This window comes from Haliotis rufescens, unplaced genomic scaffold (genome assembly GCF_023055435.1).
Source record: "Haliotis rufescens isolate VD_foot unplaced genomic scaffold, xgHalRufe1.0.p SCAF_6, whole genome shotgun sequence".
Taxonomy (NCBI): domain Eukaryota; kingdom Metazoa; phylum Mollusca; class Gastropoda; order Lepetellida; family Haliotidae; genus Haliotis; species Haliotis rufescens.
This window is the reverse complement of record NW_025964334.1, coordinates 16,179,241-16,206,763: the sequence shown is the minus strand read 5'-3', so window position 1 is coordinate 16,206,763 and position 27,523 is coordinate 16,179,241. Positions and strand designations below refer to the sequence as shown.

At 40.8% G+C, this 27,523-nt stretch overlaps 1 protein-coding gene across 1 annotated transcript; it reads right to left on the bottom strand.

Annotated features, from left to right (window-relative positions):
- Positions 1 to 208: 208 nt before the first annotated feature.
- On the bottom strand, positions 209 to 26,107 carry LOC124140571 (coadhesin-like). The gene is made up of 8 exons (XM_046508215.2): positions 24,156 to 26,107; positions 22,433 to 22,624; positions 5,898 to 6,089; positions 5,570 to 5,761; positions 5,247 to 5,438; positions 2,841 to 3,029; positions 1,702 to 1,821; positions 209 to 1,025 (listed from the first exon to the last, which is right to left on the bottom strand). The coding sequence occupies exons 1-8, from the start codon at positions 24,487 to 24,489 to the stop codon at positions 757 to 759; spliced, it is 1,680 nt and encodes a 559-aa protein (XP_046364171.2). The 5' UTR covers positions 24,490 to 26,107; the 3' UTR covers positions 209 to 756.
- Between the last annotated feature and the right edge of the window lie 1,416 nt (positions 26,108 to 27,523).

Genomic DNA, 27,523 nt, shown 5'->3' with positions numbered 1-27,523 from the left:
ACCCCAGATTTCTACGGGTCCAAGTACAAGAAGATGTGGTTCTGTATGAACTGTCAACTATAAAAAATGCCCATTGTTTTGTTGAAATGTTTAAATGCTGATAAAAATGCAAATATTATAGTGGATGTTGGTTGGTTGGTTGGTTGGTTTGTTGATTAACGCCGCACTCAGCTATATGACGGCGATCTGGAAATAATCGTTTCTGGACCAGACAATCCAGTGATTAATATCATAAGCCTGGATCCACGCAATTTGGATCGATGACATGCATCAACCAAGTCAGCGAGCCTTACCACCCGACCCCGGTTAGTCGCCTTTTACGGTGAGTGAAGTTGTGCGCCGGTTTTAACACTATGCATGCAATAATTGGGTGAGTGAGTTAAAAAAATATAGTCGGTGTTTTTGTTGTTGTTTTTCGCCGCACTCCGCAATATTCCAGCTTTATGACGATGGTCTGTAATTAATCGAGTCAGGACCAGACAATCCAGTGATTGATATCATCATGAGCATCGATCCACACGATTCGGATACGATGACATGCACAAACCAAGTCAGCGAGACGAGCCTGACCACCTGATCCCGTTAGCTTCTGATAATGTAGAGCTGTGTAAGGGCATCTTACTTGATCTACCTGAAATCTGCCTAACCTCAAAGTCACGAACTTGCAAAAGCAATATTTTTCTGGCATCGCCGTAATTGTTCTCTTGATACACAAAAGTACTTGACATGCTACAAGTGACCTCTCCTTTCCGACTTTTAAGCACAATTACGAATTACCTGGTGATACGTGGTGCTACTGACAGCCGAGCTCGCTGATGCATCATACCAAGCTGTTTTGCTCAAGTAGCAAGTCTTTGACTGATGCTGATAGTCCGCGGTAATACAAGTGAAACCCGATTCCGCCTGGCACAGACTGATACACGCGTCAATTGTTTGAATGGAGTCGACGGTCCTGTCGTTGTAACCATTCAGGACTTTGTCGTGAAAGATGGTGAAGCCTGATCCATATCCAGATCCGCCGCAATCTGAAATGTGAAGAAAATCATTTCATGTGAGTGAGGCATGAATAAAGTTGTTATTAAAGAGGTCATTGTAATTAGAGCACAGCCGTCACATTAGGATCAAGGGGCTCTTACTGTTGGACTTGCTTGATGTTCGTCATCGTGCTCAATCAGCGTGAATATCTGCTCTTTTCAACAAATATTACAAGTTTGAATGTATCTGAGCCAGGCAAAACAGCACCTTTTGGGAGCAATTACAATCAGTTTGAATCAGTTCATATACTGCGACCCGTGAAGATCCGGGCTGGAATAGGTCCTCAGCAACCCATTCTTGCCGTGAAAGACGACTCGGCTTGTCGTGTAGGAGGCGACTAACGGGATCGGGTGATCAGGCTCGGTGACTTTGTTGATGCATGTCATCGTCTCCCAGTTGCTCACGGTGTCAATCACTGGATTGTCTAGTCCAGACTCGATTATTTACAGACCGCCGTTTTATAGCTGCAATATTACTGAGTGCGGCGTTAAACACTAAACTACTATCAAAGTTCACACATTGCAACTGTACACACACTCTATCCTAAATTAGTGGATTCTTCACACAATGGGCTTGGATCTGCTTTGTTTTGAAATCCCCACTGAGTTGCTCACTTAGGTTCTTATCAGTCACATTTCTTGGCCCTTATTTGCAATGAATACTTACCCTGGACACAACTGCTGCCAAGCTTGACGTACATTATGCTACACACACAATAACCGTTGTTGCAGACCACGTTCGTCCCAGAACAAGTGGAGCTGCAAGTTCCAAAATGTGGTGGAGGTGCTGAAAATACGATAATCAATATACCAGAAAAGCAAAGACTTTATATTTGAACAGATATTATTTATTTGAGATAATATATAAAAGAGATTATTAATGTGAGCTTGATCATGGATCATTTGTTTGATTTGACTTGTTGAAGACATACCATTTGATATTTTGGAGCAACCTGGGTTTTTTAGTGTGTAAAAACAGATTACCCCAGGTATAATGAAATAAATAATTTGTTTGCAGTTAAAGGCGCCTATGATTGTCGTAAGAGGCGACTAACGGGATCGGGTGGTCAGGCACGCTGATTTGGTTGATGCATGTCATCGTATGCCAGTGTGTGAATCGATACTCATGATATCAAACACAGGATTGTCTGGTCAAGACTCGGTTATTTACAGACCGCCGTCAAAGAGCTGCAAACATTTTGTTGAAAGAACATGCACGATGTTTTTGGTTGGTAGGTTTGTTGTTTAACGCCGCACTCGGCAATATTACAGGAATATGACGGCGGTCTGTAAATAATCGAGTCTGAACCAGACAATCCAGTGATTGACATCATGAGCATCGATCCACGTTATTGGGATCGATGGCATCATCAACCAAGTCAGCGAGCCTGACCACCCGATCCCGTTAGTCGCCTTTTGCGATAAGCATAGTCGATTTTTCCGGCAAGCATGGGTTGCTGAAGACCTATTCTACCCCGGAATCTTTACGGATGTCTGAAAAATGAGATGGGTACAAAATTTGTTTTGACTTCCCCATTTTGGGAATGAGAAGTACTTTTAGAGAGGTTGACCGAAAGGTATTAATTATGCCCGTAATAATAACACATCAACCATCCACCCAACAGAAAGTTAAATATTCGGTCCCTTATGTCTGATGTTGTATTTTTAGTTTCTAAACTGTCGGGAAATCAACGTTTATTGGAAAGCTTCACCAAAACACATGGATCCTGCTTTGATGTTTCATTTAAATGTAGTTATACTTCAAAAAAAAATGTTGGAACTAACGAGTACAGGTTGTGTACCTACAGGTGCAAGAGGGCAGACCACAGTTGACGTTAGATGTTTGTGTGCGACTTTCGGTGCAGTCAGATCCACCATTAGACGGAGTGGGGTTCGTACAGGTTCGAGTCCGGGTTTTGGTCACTGTCAGAGTTGGGCCACAGGTTTGTGAGCATGATCCACTCCATGAGCCCCAGCTGCTGATACCGCCGTTCACTGAAATGTATTTTAGTGGCTTTTACAATAGGACCTTTTAAAATCAAGCATAACATTTATGTAAATATACCCAACAACAAAAGTTCCTGTGACACCAATATTTTAGTGTATTTTTCAAACAAGTAAAGTTTGGCTTTCAATAATGTAGTACACATGTATGGAATCAAGTCACAAAAACGAAACTGCTACAGAAAAGGATGCATTCCATGGAAAATATTACTTTTATGCAAGCCCCATGCATTTCACTACCCGAGAATGGGTACAAAAACATGTGCGTTAACGGGATTCCATATGCATTGTTTAGCATCGTGCTGACCACTCAGAAAAACAACAAAATTACGCAATTATTCAACTTTACACGAAATGCCACGCCCGTCCCAAAATGAGCGTCTGCGAGCCATTTGTATGAAGCAGGATCGAGTCAACGTGATGTTGCAAGACAATTTAACGTCCAGAGAAACACCATTTGGTTTTTATGGCAACGTTGGCAACAGACGAATGAAGGTTGGTTGGTTAACGCCGCACTCAGCAATATTCCAGCTATATGATGGCGGTCCGAAATAATCGAGTCTGGACCAGACAATCCAGTGATTGATATCATGAGCATCGATCCACGCAATTGAGATCGATGACATGCATCAACCAAGTCAGCGAGCCTGACCACCCGATCCCGTTAGTCGCCTTTTACGACATGCATAGTCACCTTTAACGGCAAGCGTGGGTTGCTGCATGAAGACCTATTCTTCCCCGGAATCTTTACGGGCAGGCCACGTGTAACCAATAAACCACAAGACAACTGGATTCGAACAACACACCTAAGAAATCGATTCCAGCCAGCAACAGTGACTGCAAGAAGCATTCCTGGCCTTCGATGAATATCTTCACAAACCGTACGTCCTCGCCTCAGATGTGCAGGGATTGTCGCCAGAAGACCCGCCAGGTGTTCCATTGTGACATGAACCACCGTCAAGCACGTCTAAAGTGGTGCAGACAGCGTCTACGCTGGACGGCCATGCAGTGGGGGACAAGTTCTATTCACTCACGAGTTTTCACCTCAGCCACAGCGATGGACGGATTCGAGCGTACCGACGTCGAGGTGAGCGTTACGTCAATCATTGTGTCATGGAAGAAGATTGGTTAGGGGGCGGCAGCGTTATGGTATGTGGTGGGATTACAGCAAGACAGAGGACCCGTTTGAAATTGGTAGCGGGAAATCTCAATGGACAGCGCTACCGCGACGAGATCATCTGCCCTGTTGTTCAACCGGTTTGGCGTCGTCATGGCCGAGGCATTACCTTTCAACATGACAACGCCCAGCCTCATATTGCCCGACTTGTTCAGGATTCTCTTCGACAAAACTACATGAATGTCATCCCCTGGCCGGCTCGCTCCCCTGATCTCTCACCAATCGAGCACATGTGGGATGAGATGGATCGGCGCCTTCGACGTCAACCACGTGTTCCACAGACACTCCAGGAACTTCGAAACATGCTCGAGCAGATACGGACAGATATCCCAATTGCGTGAATCATGTACCCGTGAAGATTCCTGGGTAGAATAGGTCTTCAGCAACCCAAAATTGCGGTAAAAGGCGAAAAACGGGATCGGGTAGTCAAGCTCGCTGACTTGGTTGATACATGTCATGGTATCCCAATTGCCTGGATCGATGCTCATGATGTCAATCACTGGATTGTCTGGTCCAGACTCGATCATTTTACAGACCGCCGTCATATAGCTGGAATATTGCTGAGTGCGGCGTTTCACAACAAACAGACAAACACAATCATGATATCAATCAATTATTTACAGAAAACTGAATACAGTCATGCCCCGTTGATACGGACTTCAGATATCCGGAAACCTCGGTTGCCAGACGATTTTCATTCAAACCGAAATAATTACTATATAAATTTACCCGTATATACGAAAATTCAGTGTCCGGTTCCGGATAGTCATTTTCATACACAAAACACTGAAATGCACACAAATTTGTCTCACTTACCCGGGCAATACACTTCCGCTGGTGGTAAGCCTTTGATTCGTGAGAAGTCAATTAACCAAGAGACATTGAGTTACGTTTGAGACGAGCTCGTTTATTGTACATGACCAAGACGAGCAGCCCCTCCAACCCACTACAGTCACTCACAAGGAAGCTTGTGCTTGTATAGAGACCATGATTGCTGAATCCGATGTTAAGTAACAAACAAAGAAACATACCTGGGCACGAAGAGAAACCACAGTTCTCACTGGTCGTGCTGGAGAGCGTCTCCGAACAGTCCGCGCCCCCGTAAGCTGGAGCAGGGTTGTTGCAGGTTCGGGTTCGTGTCCTGGTTCCTGTTGCTGTGGTGCCGCAAGTCAGTGAACATACCAATGTGCCCCACGCACCCCAAGCGCTGACGCCTCCGTCAACTGAAAAATATATCGAAAGACCTGTTAATAATAATCGATTTATTTGGAAATGTCCGCTGATCCGGGTTCTTGTCCGTTATTCTGTAGTTTCGATAATCTTTTCTTATTAGTAATTGCAATGACAACCTTACCTGGGCACGAAGAGAAACCACAGTTTTCACTTGTGGTACTGGAGAGAGTCTCCGAACAGTCCGCTCCTCCGTAAGCTGGAGCAGGATTGGTGCAGGTTCGGGTTCGTGTCCTGGTTCCTGTTGCTGTGGTGCCGCAAGTCTGTGAACATAACAAAGTGCCCCACGCCCCCCAAGCGCTGACACCTCCGTCAACTGAAAAAACATAGATATCAAAAGACATGTTAATGATAATCGAATTATTTGGAAATGTCCGCAGATCGGGGTTCTTGTCCGTTATTCTGTAGTTTCGATAATCTTTTCTTATTAGTAATTGCAATGACAACATTACCTTGGCACGAAGAGAAACCACAGTTTTCACTTGTGGTGCTGGAGAGAGTCTCCGAACAGTCCGCTCCTCCGTAAGCTGGAGCAGGATTGGTGCAGGTTCGGGTTCGTGTCCTGGTTCCTGTAGCTGTGGTGCCGCAAGTCTGTGAACATACCAACGTGCCCCACGCACCCCAAGCGCTGACACCTCCGTCAACTGGAAATCATGTATAAAGGTTTTGTTATGGTTGACATGAAGGACGATCACGAGTGTCATGGTTTGTTCGTTTGTTTGTTGTTTAACGCCCCACTCAGCAATATTCCAGCTATATGACGGTCTGTAAATAATAGAGTCTGGACCAGACAATCCAGTGACTGACATCATGAGCATCGATCCTCGCAATTGGGATCGATGACATGTATCAACCAAGTCAGCGAGCCTGACCAACCGATCCCGTTAGTCGCCTTTTACGACAAGCATAGTCGCCTTTTACGGCAAGCATGGGTTGCTGAAGACCAATTCTACCCCGGAATTTACCAATTCTACCCCGGAATTTATCCATGTCCAAGAGTTGTGTAAAGTTATCACTCACATTAACCATCTTGGAGGACAAATCTTGTTCAGCCTGTTTTTCAACATGTTTTTGTTATGTTTGTGATAATGTTTGTGAACTACTTGCAAGTCTCTGATCAGCCAAAACACTGTGTCTGACAAGAGCATTTCGCTGGTATGTCTTACACCCTCATGTGAAAGTGTTTGACATACGTATACCAGCCTTTTCACATGCCCTACAAAACATAACTATGCCATCGTTTGACGATGTTTGTCTCAGCCACAGAAATTCACTTTCCTATTTGTGTAAATAGTCAGGTGATTTGCGAGCTTTTTTATTTCGGAACAATTTGTAGACTCACTAATATCAAAATCGGTGTCTTCACTCAGATCTGCTTCGGTACGAGAGTGCTAGGCGACACAAACCGTAACAAAGAGGACTGTTTTGACATCGTGAATCTGTTTACGTGTGTGTCATTTGTTCAAACGTTCAAACTATTCGTTAACCAATCAACGCTCCCGTTACAAGGACGCGATTCAAAGCGCCATCTGGCCATATTCTATTTTTAGCAATGGGAATTTCCAGGTTTTGATATATTTCGTCTGAACATCGTAAGCAGGCTATCAGCTTTGAATAGGTTTTTTTTATTTGATGGTATTAATACAAAATTAAGTATTATCACAATTTTGCACGCAAAATATTTTTTGCGTGTTTATATCATTTCAATGCGTGAAAAAACGCAGGTTTCTGCGTTAACGCGAACACTGCTTGTCTTCTGTCTGTCTTTGATTTTCTTCTTTGAGCGACATGTCTTTGGGGACTTGTGTAAACCAATGAATCAAAATTACCATAGTATCATTGAGGACATTGACATGATCCTCATTGTAATAAGCTTTCTCAAAACTGGCCAACCTATTGTTACCAGACTCTCTTCAGAAAACTGCTTACATTGACAATTTCCTTTTCAGTATTATCCTCAGTATTATCATCTGTATCCCCATCTTCTTCCGAACTGTCAGATGTATCATCCTGACCTTCATCCCCTCAATCCAGGATGTCGTCATCCTCATTAAAGTAGTCCTCAAGAGCAAAGGCAATATCACAGCTACTTACAGAAATATCCCCGTAACTGTTCAGATTGTCGGCAATATGGGAAGCACTCATATGCTCTACTACAAGTACTGATTATAGAGTCGACCAGGGAACTCAGCTGAATGCACACCAAATGACTCCATGTGTGAAAACAGCACTCTTCAATGTAATTATGATCTGCCAAGGAAGAACGAAAACGCACTCTGAACTTGTCTTTACCAGAATGCCACCATTCTTGCAAGAGTTCTTAACATGTAAACTTACACCCATCTGAAAGAGCACACTTCCTGGCAATTTCACACAAAACATCACACGTCATGTGAGTAAATACAGTATTAAGTGTCTCTAGTTTAGGCAATACTGACAGCCATATTAATTCATCTGACGCTTCACCCATACACTTTTCTAGCAACACCAGTTGCAAGTTTTGTTGCGGTTGTAGGAAGACTAATTTGCTAATACGACATCAATTAATGCTCAACTAATGGAGATGTCCAGCTTTCGTGAGGCATGATTCGAACAGATTATCAATGTCATCGGGTGTGTATCTTTGGGCACCTTCATTGAACATTTATGTTCTAAATGATAGAGTTACTAAATGCTAATTCTACTTTGAGTTTACCAGGCAAATTGCAGTATCTCCATAAAATGTGATTGGTATTCACAAGGCAGTGTATTTTCTTGCAGACAGAAGACACTGTTTTCACATCACTGTGGTCATAAATTCCTTGGTAAAATAATTAAAGAACAATCGTATCTGCTTGTTACTTGGAACTTAAGCCTCAAATAAAAGCACAAACACAAAAGTAAAAAAATAGCAGAGTTATTTCCCCTCCCGACATGTGATCCATTTAGCTTGAGCTTAAATGAAATTACAACCTAACGAAAATGAAACTGTTATAATAATATTTCACATGTGAGTAAAGATATTATTCGCAATTACATGTTAGTATTCATAAACATCACTCTACCATTTGCGATATAACAGTGCAACGTCGATTTTGCTAATACGACATCATGACCGACTTGTAGTACCACTTTGTTTTTAAATTCATTATGTATGAATTGTCATTTCTTAACTTCAAAACTGATCCGGGGTTGAATAGGTCTTCAGCAAACCCATGCTTGCTGTTAAAAGGCGACTATGCATGTCGTAAGAGGCGACTAATGGGATCGGGTGGTCAGGCTCGCCGACTTGGTTGATGAATGATATTAATCACTGGATTGTCTGGTTCAGACTCGATTATAGCGGGAATATTGCTCGGCGGTCTGAGAAATAATCGTGTCGCCTTTATGAAATTTTTTGCTTTACGTGTATTTTTAGTGTCTGGTTTGTGTTGACTCCTTAATAGTAATAATTTATGGTTTAATTTAGTCAAGAAGTTTAACTTAAGCTTCAGGTCCATCTGATATCGTTCAATAACGATCAAATAGCTTCCACTGATTTACCCACCTGAACTAGAAAAAAGTAGACCAGTTAGACCGCCTCATCTCTTTCATATTTAGATCTATGCATAAAGATTCAGAGTGACAACACACTCTCCACAAGACTGTATAACAAGAGGGATGGCTTTAACTTTCCTGTAGTCACCTTACCCTTCATGTCGAGCAGATCCAGCCTTTGATGTTTACATTTAACAACTTTTGAGATACAATCGAGCATGCTCTTTCTTCAAAGATTTCAAAGGGCGACTCTTGCTCAGAAGTTCCCAATGATGTCCGATGCAATTCACTATTATGACTTGAACCATTAGTTTCCGTGTGGTTTTTTTCAGGTGAACAATTGACTTGCCTTTGCATTTCTTTGAACCGGTGGGGCAGGAAATGCTCACCTTGTCGCGAACACATGGTATCATCTCAATTTGATTGTTATTCATAAACGCATAATGCTCATGATATAGTCAAAATTGTACGATGGAGGTTTCTATTAAATATGGAAAGGGTTTTGTCACCATTTATATTTACGACAATGACACAAAGTTCATTTTGGAATGTAACGACTAATTCATTGTTAACGTTACACCTGAAATTTCATATGTGTATGTTGAAAATGAACCAAATACTTCAGGGATATTATATTTATTTATCACAAAAAAATAATACATTTGTATGTATTTTCCGACATGATATTTAAACGATAAATTCATAGGTTTAACTCATTTAAGGGCCCCGTGAAGTTCCGTATTTTAATAGGTCGTCAGCAACCCATGCGTGCTGTAAAAGGCGACTATGCTTGTCGTAAAAGGCGATAAACGGGATCGGGTGGTCAGGCTCGAATGCGTGGATCGATGCTCATGATATTAATCAATGGATTGTCTGGTCCAGCCTCGATTGTTTAGACCGCCGTCATATAGCTGGAATATTGCTAAGAGCGGCGTTAACAAACCAACCAACCAACCAACAAGTTGCGTGGATCGATGCTCATGATATTAATCACTGGATTGTCTGGTCCAGACTCGATTGTTTAGACCGCCGTCATATAGCTGGAATATTGCTGAGGCGGCGTTAAACAACAAACCAACCAACCAATCATTTATGGGCAAATTGGGATACATGTTCACCGTGGAAATCGTGAAACAAACTTTCAAATAATGTTTTTGGTTTCACAGCATTGACATAGTCGGTTAGGGTAATGATTGATTTTTTACAGTGTGAAATTTGATGAATTGTGGGTTTTACCGTAGTTACGTTACGTCGTCTTTAGACGAAAGTATGTAGATTGTAAAACCTCACTTTCAAATGGACCCGACACAACGAAAGTTAACAGGCTAATTTTATGTGAGTGAGTGAGTATCACGGCGGGGGACACCAGAAACGGGCTTCACACATTGTATTCATGACGGGAATCGAACCCAGGTCTTCGGCGTGACGAGCGAACACTTTAACCTCTAGGCTACCCGGCCGCCCCTATAATTTTATGTGACCCCCAGTTAGTTAAAGCATATATCGACATGGAACTGCCCCTAACTTATAGATGCTTCCCAATAGTAGTCAGGCTGTGAAAATGGATAAACACATTCTTGCAAGCTCTAGTTTTCCACAAAATACGTGAAAAAACCCAACCATGTTGAAAACAACACAAATAACCCGAATCGTAAATGAACGGTATGCTGTGGCATTGTCACAGGGGAAGATCTCAAAGGGAAAGGCAGGCCAATTTCAATATCTATCAATTGTTAATGCCAGCAGTGTTCATCCATCAGTTACTGAGGGAATATACTTTATGGTATTCTTCCGTGAAGGTGTTATGTACTTTATGGAAACACACGAGGGAATTTCATGGTCATATAATGTGATGTTGTTAAGAGCTGTAGCAGAAGCAGCTCAATTGCTGTTTTTTTTGTGAATGTTCCAGAACCTTCTATCATGAATAATTCTGACTTTACTAAATCACCTGAACTCACTGATTATATCTGCATTCGCCATTCATATGTTGAAGTCATCACGCTACGCTAAGCATAAGTGGTGAGCACTCCTGGCTTAATAAATTAAGCATGGTTTCCATTATGGAAAAACACAAGCCCAATGCAGGACAACTCTGTTAACTCATTTTATCTGTAATGGCCTTAAGAGTGACACCATTATGACAGATGACAGATATTGAGTTGCTTTCTTGTACTTGAAGGCTGATAACTGATTGAATAATGCTTTGATATTTCATAATCTAATCAGAAATGTCGCATTTGTCTAGTACTGGTAAGTAGAAGAAGACAAACAGGGAGCTCTTCCGTTAAAAAATATATAAAGATACTATGTTATAACGTCAGTATAGTAGGTGCTAATACCGAGAGTAGTAAAAAAGCAACCGACCTTACACACCCAACGATTTTAGTCGATACATCTGGTGCTCGGTTTCAAACTCAGTTCCTTGATATCTTTAGAACTAAAAGGTCACAGCAACAAACGTTAAAACAGTATATACAGTTCTGGTAAAATAAGCTAAATTTCGCTATATGGTGTGCCACAACAGGCTGTGGGGTATCTATCAGTGACTATCGTGACAAACTAAGTGAGTCTTTTTTTTTCTTTCACATTTCAGATGGGGCGTATCCTTACAGAACAAAGTGCACCATTACCACAGGTTCAATCATGGAATGCGTCAAATAATCCGTACAATCGGCGGGGTATATGAACGTATTTGTGGGGAATTTGCTATTTCTTTATATAAAGGTTGGCGTGTTCATGGAGTTAACCATGGTCCAGGTACTCCATACAGTGGCGTACACTCTGTTAAAGAAGTCAGTGATGATTTAATTTGCCTTCTCGGGTAACGAGTGGAGAGACGATCGTATGAACTTTAAGGGTGGTGTTGCTTTCACTGTCCCAAAGGTTTGAGCAACCACAAGATGCCGAAAATGCTTGGAAAGAAATAGTTTTCTATAAATCAAAAGGTTTTACTCACCCCAGCGTTGAAAGAATTAATGATTCAATCAGAATTTATATATGGGCTCTCGTTGGAGCTCAATCACAAACACGCTCCAACATCATTTGATGCACAAAAGTAGTTTACTGCGAATGTAGAGGCTGCTATTTCATCACCCATTGACCTACCTTTGGCTATCACCGCCTCCGTGGTCTTGTGGTAGAGCGTCCGCCCGGAGAGCGGAAGGTCCAGGGTTCGATCCCGGGCCGCGTCATACAAAAAGACGTTAAAAGATTGTACTTGTTGTTACCCTGTCTGGCGCTCGGCATTAAGGGGCTAAAACAAGGACTGGTCGGCTCGGAGTCAGTATACTGTGTCTGAGTGAGGTATTCATGTTAAACTGCGGCATGGTATCTCAGTGAGCTAGCACTATAAATCGGCATCAGTCCGGACTAGTACAAGCAGCCACACACACACATACACGTGCATGCACGTCGCTATATAAGTGCAATAATCTTGGACGCGACGTTAAACCCAATTTCACCTCACCTCACCTCACCTTTGGCTATCAGTCGATATCAAGATGTACTACAGATTGCTGGTTCTAAAGTAGTATTTGGAATATGCCTGTACATGTCAATGAGTAACATGCAACTTAAGATTTGCCAAGTGGTAGGTTATAATAATAAAATTGTGGTTGCTACCGGTAAACAAACATAAGGTTTCAGTTCAGATCTTAACACTATTAATAACGCAACCCAACACAGGCGAAACAGGAATAGTCAAGCCACAGTCATCTAGATTCTACTTCTATCTTTACTGCTGAGGCCAAAGCTATCCTAACAGCTGTATTCAACAACAAAAACAATCTAAAATTTCATCATCTTCTCCAATTCATTGTCATGCCTTCAGGCACTTAAAAGTGTCTCCTCAAATCATCCTATAATCCTAGACATTTTAGAACTGTTCAATGATCTTTCTATTGGCCAGTGTGACATCATCTTTTGCTGGTTACCAAGTCATGTAAGCATAACATTTAACTCAAAAGCCGATGCTGCAGCTAAAGCAGCTCTTGACAAACCGTTATCTCCACTACTGATCCCGTAAAGCGATTTCAAACCAACCATCAAGAATTATACTCGGGATCTCATGAAAAAGAGGTGGGACACCCAGGTAGGAAACAATAAACTTCACGAATTAAAACCAACAATCGGTCATATCTACTTTGGTTGTCAGTCAAGACATGACAAGGTCGTATTACGCATTGTATTCGCCACAGTCGGTTTACACACGAATATCTCTTTAAGACAGATGAGGACGAACCTCCTTAAGTGTAACCCATATGATGAAAGCTTCACCGTCAAGCATATATTGCTTGACTGTGTGGACTTTGCAATCGCAAGGGATTCACATTATCAAAGTGAAGGCGCCAATCCATCTCATCCCACATGTGCCCGAGTGGTGAGAGATCTGGGGAGCGATCTGGCAGGGAAAGACAATCACGTTGTTGTGTTGAAGAGAATCCTGAACAAGTCGAGCAATATGAGGCCGGGCGTTGTCATGTTGAAAGGTAATGCCTGGGCCATGACAACGCAAAAACGGTAAAACAACAGGGCCGATGATCTCGTCGCGGTAGCGCTGTCCATTGAGATTTCCCTCTACCACTATCATTTGGGTCCTCTGTCTTGCTGTAATCTCACCCCATACCATAACGCTGCCGCCCCCTAACCGATCTTCTTCAACGACAAAATGATTGATGTAATGTTCACCTCGACGTCGGTACACTCGAATCCGTCCATCGCTGTGGCTGAGGTGACAACTCGTCAGTGAATAGAACTTGTCCCCACTGCATGGCCGTCCAGCGTAGACGCTGTCTGCACCACACGTGCTTGACGGTGGTTTCCTGTCAAAATGGAACGGCTGGTGGGTCTTCTGGCGACAATCCCTGCACATCTGAGGCGACGACGTACAGTTTGTGAAGATATTCATCGAAGGCCAGGGATGCTTCTTGCAGTCACTGTAGCTGGCTGGAATCGATTTCTTAGGTGTGTTGTTCGAATCTAGTTACTTGTCTATTATTGGTTACGCGTGGCCTACCACTCTGAGGATGGTCTCTGACTGCATTCGTCTGTTGCCAACTTTGCCATAAACGACCAAATGGTGTTTCTGTGGACGTTAAATTGTCTTGCAACATCACGTTGACTCGATCCTGCTTCAAGCATACCAATGGCTCACAGACGCTCATTTTGGGACAGGCTTGGTATTTCGTAATGTTGAATAATTGCGTAATTTTGTTGTTTTTCTGAGTGGATGTTGTCAGCACGATGCTAAACAATGCATATGGAATCCCGTTAACGCACATGTTAACAGATGTATGGCTGGCTGAATTCCTAACCTCGAAATATGCGCTATGGCTTGACATGCGAACCACAGATGATGACTCAAACAACTCGAAACGGGTCAGTCACAAAGGGCTAGGAAAAGAATGCAGAGGCTTCTTTTTTATAATTGAAGAGCTTCATAGGCCAAATAATTCAAACAAGAGTCATCAGAAAGATGACATATCCCCCCGGCAGCTGTCTGTAAAGCAACCACTAGTAAATGTGCAATTCTGTATGTAATGAGTCAACAGTTGAATGTTCTTTAAGAAGCATACATTGTTTACCCACTGAATGGTTTTCGAATTCTGCCCCGGAAACGAACCCCATCCCCAATTGAGTCTATGTCCAACTCCATTCCATAATAATTAAAAAAAATAAACATTAGAAAAATCCCAAAATATCAAAAGGCACCACTTCAGTATGTGCCTGATAGCTTTGCCAAGTCTCGATCAAATACACTGAATGGTTTTGGAATTCTGCCCCGGAAAAGGAAATGATTACGGACGGACAGACGGACGGACAGACAGACTTGCTGATCGCTATATCCCCCCGCATTATATGCCGGGGGGATAATAAACAGTTAAGGATGTTGAAACTACCATGCATGAATACTACTTTGTTTACGGAAAGACACTCTCTCGGTTTTATACACCGTCAGAGGGTCGGAAAGGCCGCGAGATGACATTCATTGGGCTGGGCTGGGCAGCGTCTGCTGTATACGTCACGCAGTTATACATATGACACTAGAAGTGTAATAATAGTCTTGACGTTAAACCAGTGTAAATTTGTGTTGCTTGGAAAACATCTTATCTGTAATAGGCGTTGCAATAAGAAAACGTCACATCAACTATACATGTTCTGTATGCAGGATTGGGGTTAAAGGTTATTATTGTTTATGCAAAACACAAGGTGCGGACTCAATAAGAAACCAGGTTATTTAAGCAAGGAAGAAGGATTACCTCAATGCGATAAATAGATATTTACAGAACAATGACTTATGTCAGAGAGCTGAACGCTTTGGTAAAACAACGTGGTCTAAGTGGCTATTCTCGAATATTGAATTGATTACCTTACTAGGTTTGGAATATAAAAACAACAACCTACTGTTAGAAACCTCAAAGCTCAAGTGAGAAACCGTGGGTTGAGAGGTTGTTCTCGAATGAGAGAAGCTGAATTGATTGCTTTACTGAATGAAAATCAACAAGTTGGTGATAATAATCAACCTAGAGCTAAGATTTGTACCCAGAGATCATGCCATTGGTAAATATCTAAGAGGCTGGAAGATGAATATTAATTCCAACATGTTAATGTAAATGATGTTAAACCCATCTTATCGAGCAAAAATAATGAGGAGTTAGATGATATACTATTTAAATCATCTAACAGTTAAAATGTCTTTAAGTAAAAATAACACAGATGATAGCGTTGAATATACTGAACCTTATTTCTGGGGAATATTTCAGTTATAAGCGAATCTAGTTCTATAAGTTCATAATTAGATGCATCAATTCAGCAGATACAAGAAAGTTAAGAGCGCTGGACTAACAGAAGTTCGGGTTGGGGTATGGACAGACTTGAAACTTTATATTTTGATATAGCAAATTATATGCCTTTGAGAGATGGATATTATATAGATTTTTTTCCTCATATTATACGAAGAAAAAACAACATAATTAACGTAAAAATATTGATGAAAACTGCTTCAGATGTGCATACAAATCTGCCTTGTTTCCCGCAAAGAAAAATTCAGATAGGCCTACAGCCTACCCCAAAATACGAGGAACTCAACTTTGAGGGTATAGATACACTTACACCAATCTCTGAAATTAATAAGGTGGAAAAGCAAAATAATTTAGCTATAATGTTTTTGGGCATTCAAAAGATACTGTTGAACACAAGCTAAGCTCTTTCCCAGAAATCATTCCCAGAATAAATTTATTTCTGGTTGAAAAAGATGGGAAATATCATTATACATGGATAAGGAGTTTTACCAAGCTATTATGCGAACCATAAAGAAAAGAAATATTTCTGTGAAAGATGTCTGCATGGATACAGCAGACAAGATCTTTTAGACGCGCATAAAGAAGACCGCAGAGGTGTTGGCCAGACTGCTATCAGGATCGATATGCAGAAAGAGGAAAAACATTTTAAAATTTGATCATTATTGTAATCAAATGCCAGTACCATACATAATTTACACTGACTTCGAAGCACTTATAAAACGGATAGAAAATGATGAACACAGTACTAAATGTCCTTTTACATCCAAATTCAAGAACATACTCCTTGTGGGTTTGGATATATAGTTGTAAGGTATGACGGGAAAACAAATGCACCCGTGATATACAGAGGTCATGCTGCAGCGGGGAAATTCATAGAATCTTTACAAAATGAAGAGAAAATAATCAGGGATCATTTATCGTGTAAGAAACCGTGTCTATTACACACGATGATTGGAGGGCCTACAAAAAGTCAACGAGTTGTGATGTGTGTAATAAACCCCTGAATGGGGATTCTGTGCGAGATCATTGTCACGTCACAGGTAATCACATAGGAGCCGTGCATAACGAATGTAACTTGAAACTTGAATTAAATTCTCAAACAATACCAATCCCCGTTGTATTTCATAATCTTAGAGGACATGATTCTCATCTCATCATACAGGCTAACTCAAAGACTGATGGTGGTTTAATGTGTATTCTCCCATAACAGGCCTTGATCTTCAATCGCCAGCAGTGGTTTATGTTTTTCTTCATTTTTTCACCCAATCTGATTGGCTGGCTGAGAGTGAAGACTTGTGTCATCGCGTTTTGATTGGCTGGCCAAAAATAATTGACGGCACTATTTTCGGATCGGGGATACCCGAGGTCGTCTAGTACAGGAAATCCGCAGCTGGCAAAAGATTACCGTAGTGACAATGTTTCCATTGCCGAAAGATGGTGACCGAGAGAAAATTTGTGGGGGAAGAAGGGGTGTGATTTGTGGAGATGTATCAGAAAATGTCGGCTTCCCAATGTACCAGATTCAGTTGCAGAATGAGAAGACGGTAACCGAAGCGGGTTACGGCATCGATATTACGGGACCAGGTGAGCAACTCCGGTACATTCTTTACTGGGCGTTTTCGAGGCTAATAACAAAGCTAATGAAACAGTTAATTGATTCATTTTAAAAATACCGATGAAATAGTAAAACAAACCATATTGTTTGGTTTTGTTTTTTTTAAAAACAACCATCAACCACATAAGAAATGTCACGTTATAACGAAGTGTTGATCTAGAGCCGATCGACCAAAAACATATTTCATAGTTATATTAAAATAATCGAGACTTAAATTTCACATTTTAGGAAAATATACACTCAGATAATTTGCATCTAAAGCAACACTCAATTTTAATGCAGGAAACGATCAATCTCTGCCGGACGGACCGAACATCTCACTACCAAGATGTTTTGCAACCACAGCAGTTGTTTCCCCTTTCAACAGGTGGAGTTTATCCAAATCAATATAATTAATGTATTTTGGCCTATAATTATTTGGTATTTTTAAACATGAAGACTTCAATTATTTAAACATACTATCTCAGGACAATTAAGAAACTCATTATGAAAATACAACATTACCCCGTTTAAACACGAATGTATTAAGTCATACCTAAATCTAAAGAAACTCCAGAAAGTAATATATGTATTTATATTTTTTCTTAACTATTTTGATTTATAATAGGGAGCAGACAAAATGAGGAAGATTAAGATGGTGGGCACAAATCAACCTTATTAGGTATTTTTTTCTAAAACAACATTATTTTTTTCAACAATGATGTACATTTATGCATCTTAAAATATATTTTGTATTTTAGATAGGTTGAAATAATCTCAAAATTAATTTCATATTAATAGTTTTAGATAGAAACTCAATATCACATTTAATTATTTTCAGAATTAACAGACAATACAGAGCATTAAGGCATGTAGAATTAGGTTTGTCTCAAGTATATTCTTTAAACCAAAGATTTATTATGACATGCATCCCAAGTCAGCATACCTGACCACCCGATCCCGGTAGTCGCCTCTTATGACAAGCATAGTCGCCTTTTACAGCATTTAATAGAAGTAAGATATTTGATAATGTTGGTTGGTTGTTTAACGCCGCACTCAGCAATATTCCAGCTATATGACGGCGGTCTGTAAATAATCGAGTCTAGACCAGAAAATCCAGTGATTAATATCATGAGCATCGATCCACGCAATTGGGATCGATGACATGCATCAACCAGGTCAGCGAGCCTGACCACCCGATCCCGTTAGTCGCCTTTTACGACAAGTATAGTCGCCTTTTCCGGCAAGCATGGGTTGCTGAAGACCTATTCTACCCCGGATCTTCACGGGTCTATAGATAGGTCTGCTCGTGGACTGGTGCTTTTCTTAGTTTGGGATTTAAAAAAAATATTTTTTGAGTTTCCAAAGGAACGACTTTGATTTAGTCTGAAAATGGCGGTAGTCCTCGTTTCCGGAGCAGATCTTGAAAACTGTACCATATTTCTTCACCAGACCTGGCACATAGATAGGTCTAGTGGTGAACTGGTGCCTATTGATAATTTGGTTTTCTTAAAGAAATTTTCATTTGAATTTCCATAGCAACGACCTTGACTTAGACTAAAAATGGCGGTAGTCCTCGTTTCCGGAGCAGATCTTAAAAATCCCTATCCATATTTCTTCACCAAACTTGGCACATAATGTCATTTCTCGGTATTGAATACATTTCCATTCTTGTTGGTAAGTTCTGCATTGCTTGTGTGTATGTTCCTCCAAAGGTGTCATGGACACGGTTGTTGCATTCATTGGCTAACTTCATGCAGAAACACAACTCATTACAAATACAACAGTGTAACTGATCTTGAACCTACTCAACTGTATTAACACTGCCTCCTATCCTGTATATATTCTTGTCAACCATACTCTGTACTTCACTTGCTTGATAACATTTAGAAACTACACCGAAATCATCGATCCTGATTGTAATAAAGAAGTTGTTTGTCCATTTGTCTCATCCTTACTCATTCCAAATACAGTTACATATTATATCATAAACTGCAGATGGGACACGACACCATTTAAAACTGTTTTTAGTGCTGCAAATTAGGCCATTTACAAAAAGGCCCAGTGAACATAGTTCACAGGAGCTAATGCATTGCACACAACCGGACATGTCATATTGACGGGGGATGTGAGTATTTCATGCTTGTTAAGCGCTGATACAACAGCTGATAATCGTGTCACCCATTCCGTTGATCTTAATCCAAACAAACGTTTTGCTAATGTCCGGTTAAATCTTTCAACGATAGCTTGGCCAAGATGGGCCTCTTTTTCAACATGCGTCGCTATTTGGCTGAAATAATGCCGATGTGACGTTAAATTTTCACTCACTCACTTTTCACCATGCCTGATTGCAACATCGTGCTTAGTTAATAGTTTAGTTACTGATCCCATAAACTCGTAACCAGGATCTACTTGAAATAACCTAGGCCACAAATGATCCGCGTTTATATATGTTAGCCAGCTACATCAACTGCGGTTAAAGCGTATTAATATGTTTTGCGTCTTACCTCATCATGAGGAAGAAACAAGAGGTCAGACTGAGGAACTTCTTTTGTTGTAAAAATATCAAACCTTTTCCTGGTATATAACGCGGGGATGGTAAGTTTATTTGCCATATCGTTTGTTTCTTTAACCAATCCTTGGCAACATCTTTAAATACCTAAGCCGCTGCAGCTAGTTTTTGTATTGCCCCTATACCTTGCCAATATCCTCGCGGGCTATTGTAAATTTTATCCATTATCAATTAATATTTATTTTTCTTTAATACAACCATTTAGACAAATGTTCACATAAATATACAACAATGGACGATTACAAGCCAACAAAAGTAGAACTTGAAAAAGCTATCAAATCATTTATGCTCCGGTACAAAATTATCAAATGGCAAGAATTACCACAAGGTGTATATCTTATCAGGGATGTCAAGCTGCCCAAATCCCGTTATCAATCGTTTCAGTCCAATTGTGAAAAAGAGTATACAGTCTGGTCGCCAAGTAAAATGAACGAAGAACTTAGTAAAAATGTTGAATATCATTTTGTCCGTAATAATGGTGTGTGTATCACTCAAAATAACAGAGAATATCGACATTACAATTTAGCTCAAAAACCATGACGATCCATGGGTAATCATATAATTCGCATTAGCATAAGACCCCCAAAGAAGCATTCATAGGGTCCGGGGATGGTTCAGGTGGTGGTGAGTCTGGATCCTCATCATCTATACCACTGCACCGTTAACTCATACTCTCATTCACCATTATGGTAATAGTTATTTTGTTTTCAGCTATCCTCCAGGATGCATATTCATTTATATCTTTTTTTACGATACTTAAGTCTCCAAAATGAATAATTAAATAGTTGAAGATTGAACATCCAAATCTAAAGACTTAGATTAAAACTGCCGAAATTAAGAATGCAAAATTCCAAATGTGACAAGGGCTTCAGATTCACCTTGAATGACCCCCTTGTTTGACGAACCATGCCATGTTCGGGGGACTCACAAAGACGGCAACCGTCCAAGGCTTACACACACAAGTGATCACGGTTCCTTTGTCAGTAAAAGCTGACTCAGGCATACTGATCAGGTGTCGACACTACTTTTGAGAGTAACTGAGACAGAACATTTTAGTTAGGACATGATTGCATTTCTTGTTCCACAAGTGACTGCAATGCTTCATTAGGCGTCAATTCTTTGTCAATACAGTGCACCCGAACAAGCTTCACACTTTATGCTTCCTTGGGTATTACAATGCGTGAAATTAATAGTTTGCTCCGCAATTGCCACAGTGAGCCAAGATTAATTAGGAACCAGAACACATTAATCCTTAGCCATGATAAAGTGGGTGAGCAGGGCTATACATAAGTGTTTAGCAATATTCCATCAATATCACGCACAGGAACACCAGAAATTGGCATCTGCCCTATATATTGGGGCATTTCAGGCACCATACATATTTGTGAAAAACACTTTTCTTTGTTTGTTGTTTTACTCAACATTTAGCAATATTCCATCTGTACAAGGGCGATCTGTAAATAATCGAGTCAAGCAGACAATCCAGTCATTGACATCATGAGCATTGATCCACGCAGTTGGGATCGTTTACACGCATCAACCAAGTCAGCGAGCCTGACCACCCGGTCCCGTTAGACGACAAACATAGTCGCCTTTTCACCTATTCTATTACTTTACGTTCCGATGTTCAGCCTCGCTAGTCTGGCAGTTTTGTTCACACAGCCAAAAATGCATTATGAGAGATTTAAGGATCATTGTCAAAACAAGGTTCAAAAATAGATAATGAATTAGAAAAACGTGTTACGCTCAACTACTAATTGAACCCATACCAACTTTCATTTGCTCAGTGGTTTGTGAGGGGATGATGTCTTCAGTGCAAAAAAATGCATTTTGAGAGAATGTTAGAGCATGGTCAGACATGTTTGATTTACGATAAAGATGCTTTGGAACTGGCCCTGTAAAAAAAAAAAGGTGCCTTGAATAAATCTGAATCCGAGTATACTAAGAAAATATCCACAAAAAACCTCAGCTGCATCCATCAAGCTATTTCGGAGATGAAGTCGAAAATGTGAAACATTTCACGAAGACGGACGACTTAAATGTGCGTCCCTTAGGCCACCCAGAAACCTATTATCGTGGGTTCTTATCCCAGAATCGCCCTTACAGTGGTATTATTGTTGAGTGCGGCGATAAACAACAAACAAACACAATTAGTCTGTTTCTAGGTTTGTCAGTACCATACCCATGCTCATAGGTTTCATCAAAATGGTAAATATCTGAAACCTGCTTCACTTTGGGCTTTCCTCCCTCGTTTAAGTGTAACAGGAATAACGTTAAAACAGCGATCATCCCCGCTTCCTCCCTCACGAACTCACCATTACGAATGCGAATTACGCGGCAGAACAAGTCTTGAGTATCTTATACTCACCTGGAGCATCTTAAATCCAAATAAATTATCCCAGTGTGTGGCTTTACTGATCATGTGGGTGATCGTATTGTTGCTTATTGTCTTAATGTCTAGATGCAAATCCTACAAGATAATTATGACAGTTTTTTACTGACTTGGACATTCGGGCAGACCACAGCTGACGTCGCCAGTTTCCGAGAGACTCTCTGTGCAGTTAGCTCCTCCTTTATCCGGAACCGGGTTTGTGCAGGTTCGTATCCGGGTTTTCATGATGGTGTGTGAGGGCCCACAGGTCTGAGGGCAAGCTGGTCCAGTCCACTGGGCCCAGGCGCTGACACCGCCGTCAACTGAAGACAATTTTAGAATGAACTGCATTATGTTAATGCTGTCATGGAAGAAATGCGCGTTACATTACATCGTTTAAATAATATTGTATTGAGGCCAGTACTTAAGTTATCATAGATAAGTAAAAGGTAATGGACACTGGGCAAACGGGAGGCCGGGGTTATTATCACAGATAGGTGAAAGAATGGACATAGCAAAGGGTAAATAGAAGCCAGCTAGGTAATTAGCCCCGACAAAGATCAAAGCAATAAGTCCCAAGTACTAAGCAGATAGGTTCCCTGGTCATGATTCATGGCTGGCTGGTGTCTCCTGATGTCAATGGCTTCTTGTAGTTTCCTTTTTGTCGCTAGTTGTTGTTGTTGGTAGACAGGACTTTGGTGGCTTCCAACATGATGTTATGGTTTTGGTTCTTCAGGATGTGTTCGGAAATAGCGGATTTCAGGTCAAGTTTCTTAACAGTCCAATTTTCTTTGAGTCTGGTGTTGCGGGGTCTAAGGGTTTCAACAATCTACTGGTGGCCACAGTTGCAGGGTATCTGGTATATACATCCTCGGGGGTTGGGACTTGCGCTGCTTGTACCTCTGCCATTGGCTTTGTGGATGGGTGTTGATGGACTTGCCGCTAGAGAAGGTGACATCTATGTTGGCTTTGTTCTTGATGAGGCGGGAAACCTGATGAGTGACAGGGCCTTGGTAGGGTATGGTGATTCTGATGGGCGATGGAGCTGGTTTGGGCCTGGGGTCGGAGTTCTTGAGAGTCTTAAGTACTGGCTTCCATACCTTCAGCGCTAATTACTGTAAAGTGTTTGCTTTCATTGTCTATTGCTAATATACTATCAGCGCCAATCATCTGTTAGCTTCCCTTGTTAGTTTCTACCTTTTTTTATTTTCCACCTTTTGTTTTCTTATTAATTTTGTTGTCCTTACATGTACATATACATATTAATGCTCTCTGCCTCATGGCATTCAATCACCTGATGAAAGAGCAAGCATATATTCCGAAATATGTATTCCTCATAATTACCACAAAGTTGCCATCAATATATTCTCTTCCTTATGTGTATCATTTCTGAATGCCTTTCAAAAACCTCATATGTTTATTGTCAACCAAATTTTAGGGTAAAGGTGTCCCAGTCGTCTGAGGCGCCACAATTTACTGTGCAGAGTTGCGCCCCTTGGGCGCGCCAGAAACCTATGATCGTGGGTTTGAATCACGGTTCTCCCCGATTATCATTTTTGATTTGTTTAAGACCGTACAGATCTCTTGTGATTCACCAAAGTGGTAAACGTCTGAGACCTGCATCACTTCGGGCTTTCCTCCCACATATGCTGAATCGCCTTGATATTTAACTGTAATACTGTTCAAAGCGGCGATAAACTTAATTCACACACTCAGCACTCATTAGGGTTTCCTTACTATTAAAACAGTAAATATTACGGTTGATATTTTAATTATTATTTCTAAATGAATTGTTATCAGGCTAGCCGTAGTGTCCATATTTCGTCAAGTTTCATTCAGGAAATATACCGTTACCTGGTGCACAAGTTGAATACATGTTGAATCCTGATTCACTGGCATATGTCATTGCTGCTGGTGTTGTGAGAGGCACAGTATGTGCCACACATTCTTCACTGGCCTCCTTGTATCCAAAGGACTTTATCACTCTGAAGAGGGAGCACCGCGCTGCACATTCGGCACGACTAGTCATATCAGTCTTTGTCCACAGAACACCCTCACTAACTCTCTTGTTCTGGAAATCTGGCAATGGCTTTACCTCACATACGCTACAAAAAATGGCAGAACTTTTCACTGGACCAAAATCAGAACAAGTTATCATCAAAATCAGTAGCATTTCACTTATGGTCATGATTGAAAACAGACTGCTTTCTTCCCCATACACTTTTTGTAATGACCACTTGTGCGGGATTATAGAGAAACTATCAGATCAGCTCATCGATTTGTATGTTATTTCCCCAGATATAATCAGTCGAATCGTTCTCCCCTGGCGAATGTCCATAAATGAATGCCCAGAAAGGCGGAATCCCACAGAGATAACCTTTCAGCTTCAGACAGCGGAACACGGGTCGAGCACATACAGCTGTCGATACGTACACGAGGCAAAGCGATGAAATACAAAGAAGTACATTCAGACGGGACGTTAGATTCTATGGCAACATGTCTGATTGACAGTGGTAAGGAATTAACCATTCGATGTTCTCATAGGGGAGGGTGGCTGAACATGAATTGTTAGCATACATATGGATTGACGAAAGACATTGTCCCTCAAGAGATAACTAATTGTTGGTTTGTTGTTTAACGCCGCACCCAGGTTAATAGTTGTTTTGCAACCCTTAACTATACTGCTCTACATCATTAAGCCGGACTCCATCTACTAACCCTTACAATGCTAAACATACACTGGTAAGACGTTTGTTTGTTTAACGCCGCACTCAGCAATATTCCAGCCAAATGACGGCGGTCAGTAAATAATCTAGTCTGGACCAGACAATCCAGTGATTTACACCATGAGCATCGACGCACGCAATTGGGATACAATGACATTCATCAACCAAGTCGCCTTTTACGACAAGCATGGGTTGCTGAAGACCTATTCTCATCCGGATCTGATAAGAAGTAGTTTACACACAACCAAAAGCCAAGTCATGTCAACTGGTTTAGCTTTGCCTATACATCAAGAGTCAATATAATGGCATGCAGCCGAAAACGGTGTTCAAATATAGAAAAAAGGATATATGTACAAGAAATTTAAATAATTCCTATTTTACGACAGGTCTCGTAGAACTTGGACAAATGACGAGGAACATCGCGTCGTTCTTTAACCTATGACGTCAATATATTTTTACCGTGTTTTGTGACGTCATAACACTCCATGAATTTCACTGTACGTTAGAAATTGATTGAACTAGGCAAATTCGCAAATATGAAAAACTTACAAAGTTTCATGTTTTTTATATTAGAGAAATGTTTTATTATGGTTACATTTTCTTTAACATTGTATACAATCTTAATTATATCTTTGGGCTAAGTGATTTCCGAAATTCCTTCCTTATAAAGTGTGAATTTTGCGAAAATGTTTGCATTCATGAAATGAACATTTTCTGGAATCTTTTCCGGCGGATATTCGAGTGGGCTCTTGCGTAAGCATTTTGTACTTATTGGAAAGATATACTACATAATCTAGATTTTTTAATTATCTACCAGACAAATGTAAATTGACTGTATTAGTCAAACACGTGTAGACTTTCGTTTTCTTTAACTCTGCTTCTTTAACCCCGTTAACACACACCAATGCCTTATACATTCTGCTTCAGTTACTTCGCAATTCAAGTCAATTCTTTAACCCTTAATGTGTTAATGGCAAGTTGTATGTTGTTGTTGTTGTTTTTTAGGTCGCACTCAGCACTATTCCAGCTATATGACAGCGGTCTGTAAACAATCGAGTCTGGACCAGACAATCCAGTGTCTGATATCACGGGCATCGATCTACGTAATTGGGATACGATGACATGTATCAACCAAGTCAGCGAACCTGACCACCCAGTCCTGTTAGTCGCCTTTTACGGCAAGCATGGGATGCTGAAGATTTATTCTAATTAAATTCTTATTCGACAAAACGAAAACCTCGGTATACTTTATTGTGAAACATTACAGTCTGTTGCAGTATAAAAGGAATTAGATAAAAGCGTGCGAGAGAAAGACCACGTGCACCATGCACACAACTGAAGTCATGACATGTAACATTGAACAACTTTTCATCACCTGGCACGTGGAGGACATTTCTAAATTTGACGCACCCGTGACAAAGAGTATGTCCGATGCAATTCCCTATTTTACTTGTACTATATGTTCCCGTGATTTTCCAGGTAACAATTTTGCTTGCCTTTGCATGTGTTTGTTGCCCCGATGGGGCAGGTTACGCTGACCTTTTTGTACAGTGAATTCTGCTTTTTGCAGAGAGTTGTTATGAATATGGCAAGGGATTTGTCTTTTTTGTTAATTTACAATCACACAGTTAAGACAAAGGAGCCTTGGTTCAGGGATGCTCACCGACAGCCCGTTGCTCTCTACATATCACCGCTTTTCAAGCTGGAACCATTCCAGTGTTTATTTTCCCATCGGGTGTTGTAATCTATTTACAGGAGTTGCTATTATCGTCCCTTTTATAAAGATATACATTGAAATTAACTCTATTGAACCCATTGTATGCTTGACAATGCACTTTATGTATGTGTAGAGTCATGCCATCCATAATTTACCATCACGTTTGCCTCCCACAGCCACAGGCTGACTGCACAAGCCATTTTACATAAATTGTTTGCATGACAATTGCATTTTATACGACATGTGTGTATGTGTACCGTTATTTCATCGACATATTAACATTCCGTTTACCTCCCACATGAACAAGCTGACTGAATAAGTTACCCCATGAGATAGCCATTTTACATCGTTGGAATACTCTAATAAACATAAAACGCAGAATACTCTGATAAACATAAAACGCAGAGTTGCATGACATTGTATGCCTCAATAACCAGTGGCTCGGCTCAACGGTTTGGTCAAAAACTGCTGTACACATTTCCATCATTAGCCGTTTGTGAAACTGACACCTTGTCTTTTTGGAATTAGGGTCATCATCAGTCAGTATGCATCAGCAGACTTTCGCCTATATTATGGCGGCATAATGTTTTATACGATAAAATGAGCGGGTGAGTGAGTGAGTTAAAGAAGTAGTGGCAGATGAGTTTGTTAACCATGTTGCCGATGCCCTTAATACATATGCTATTTGAGAATGTACATGTATGCAGGACATTTAACAAGATGTTAATATTGCTGTTGCAGCGGAAACTGGAATATTTCAAGATTGTGCCTCTGTTAGT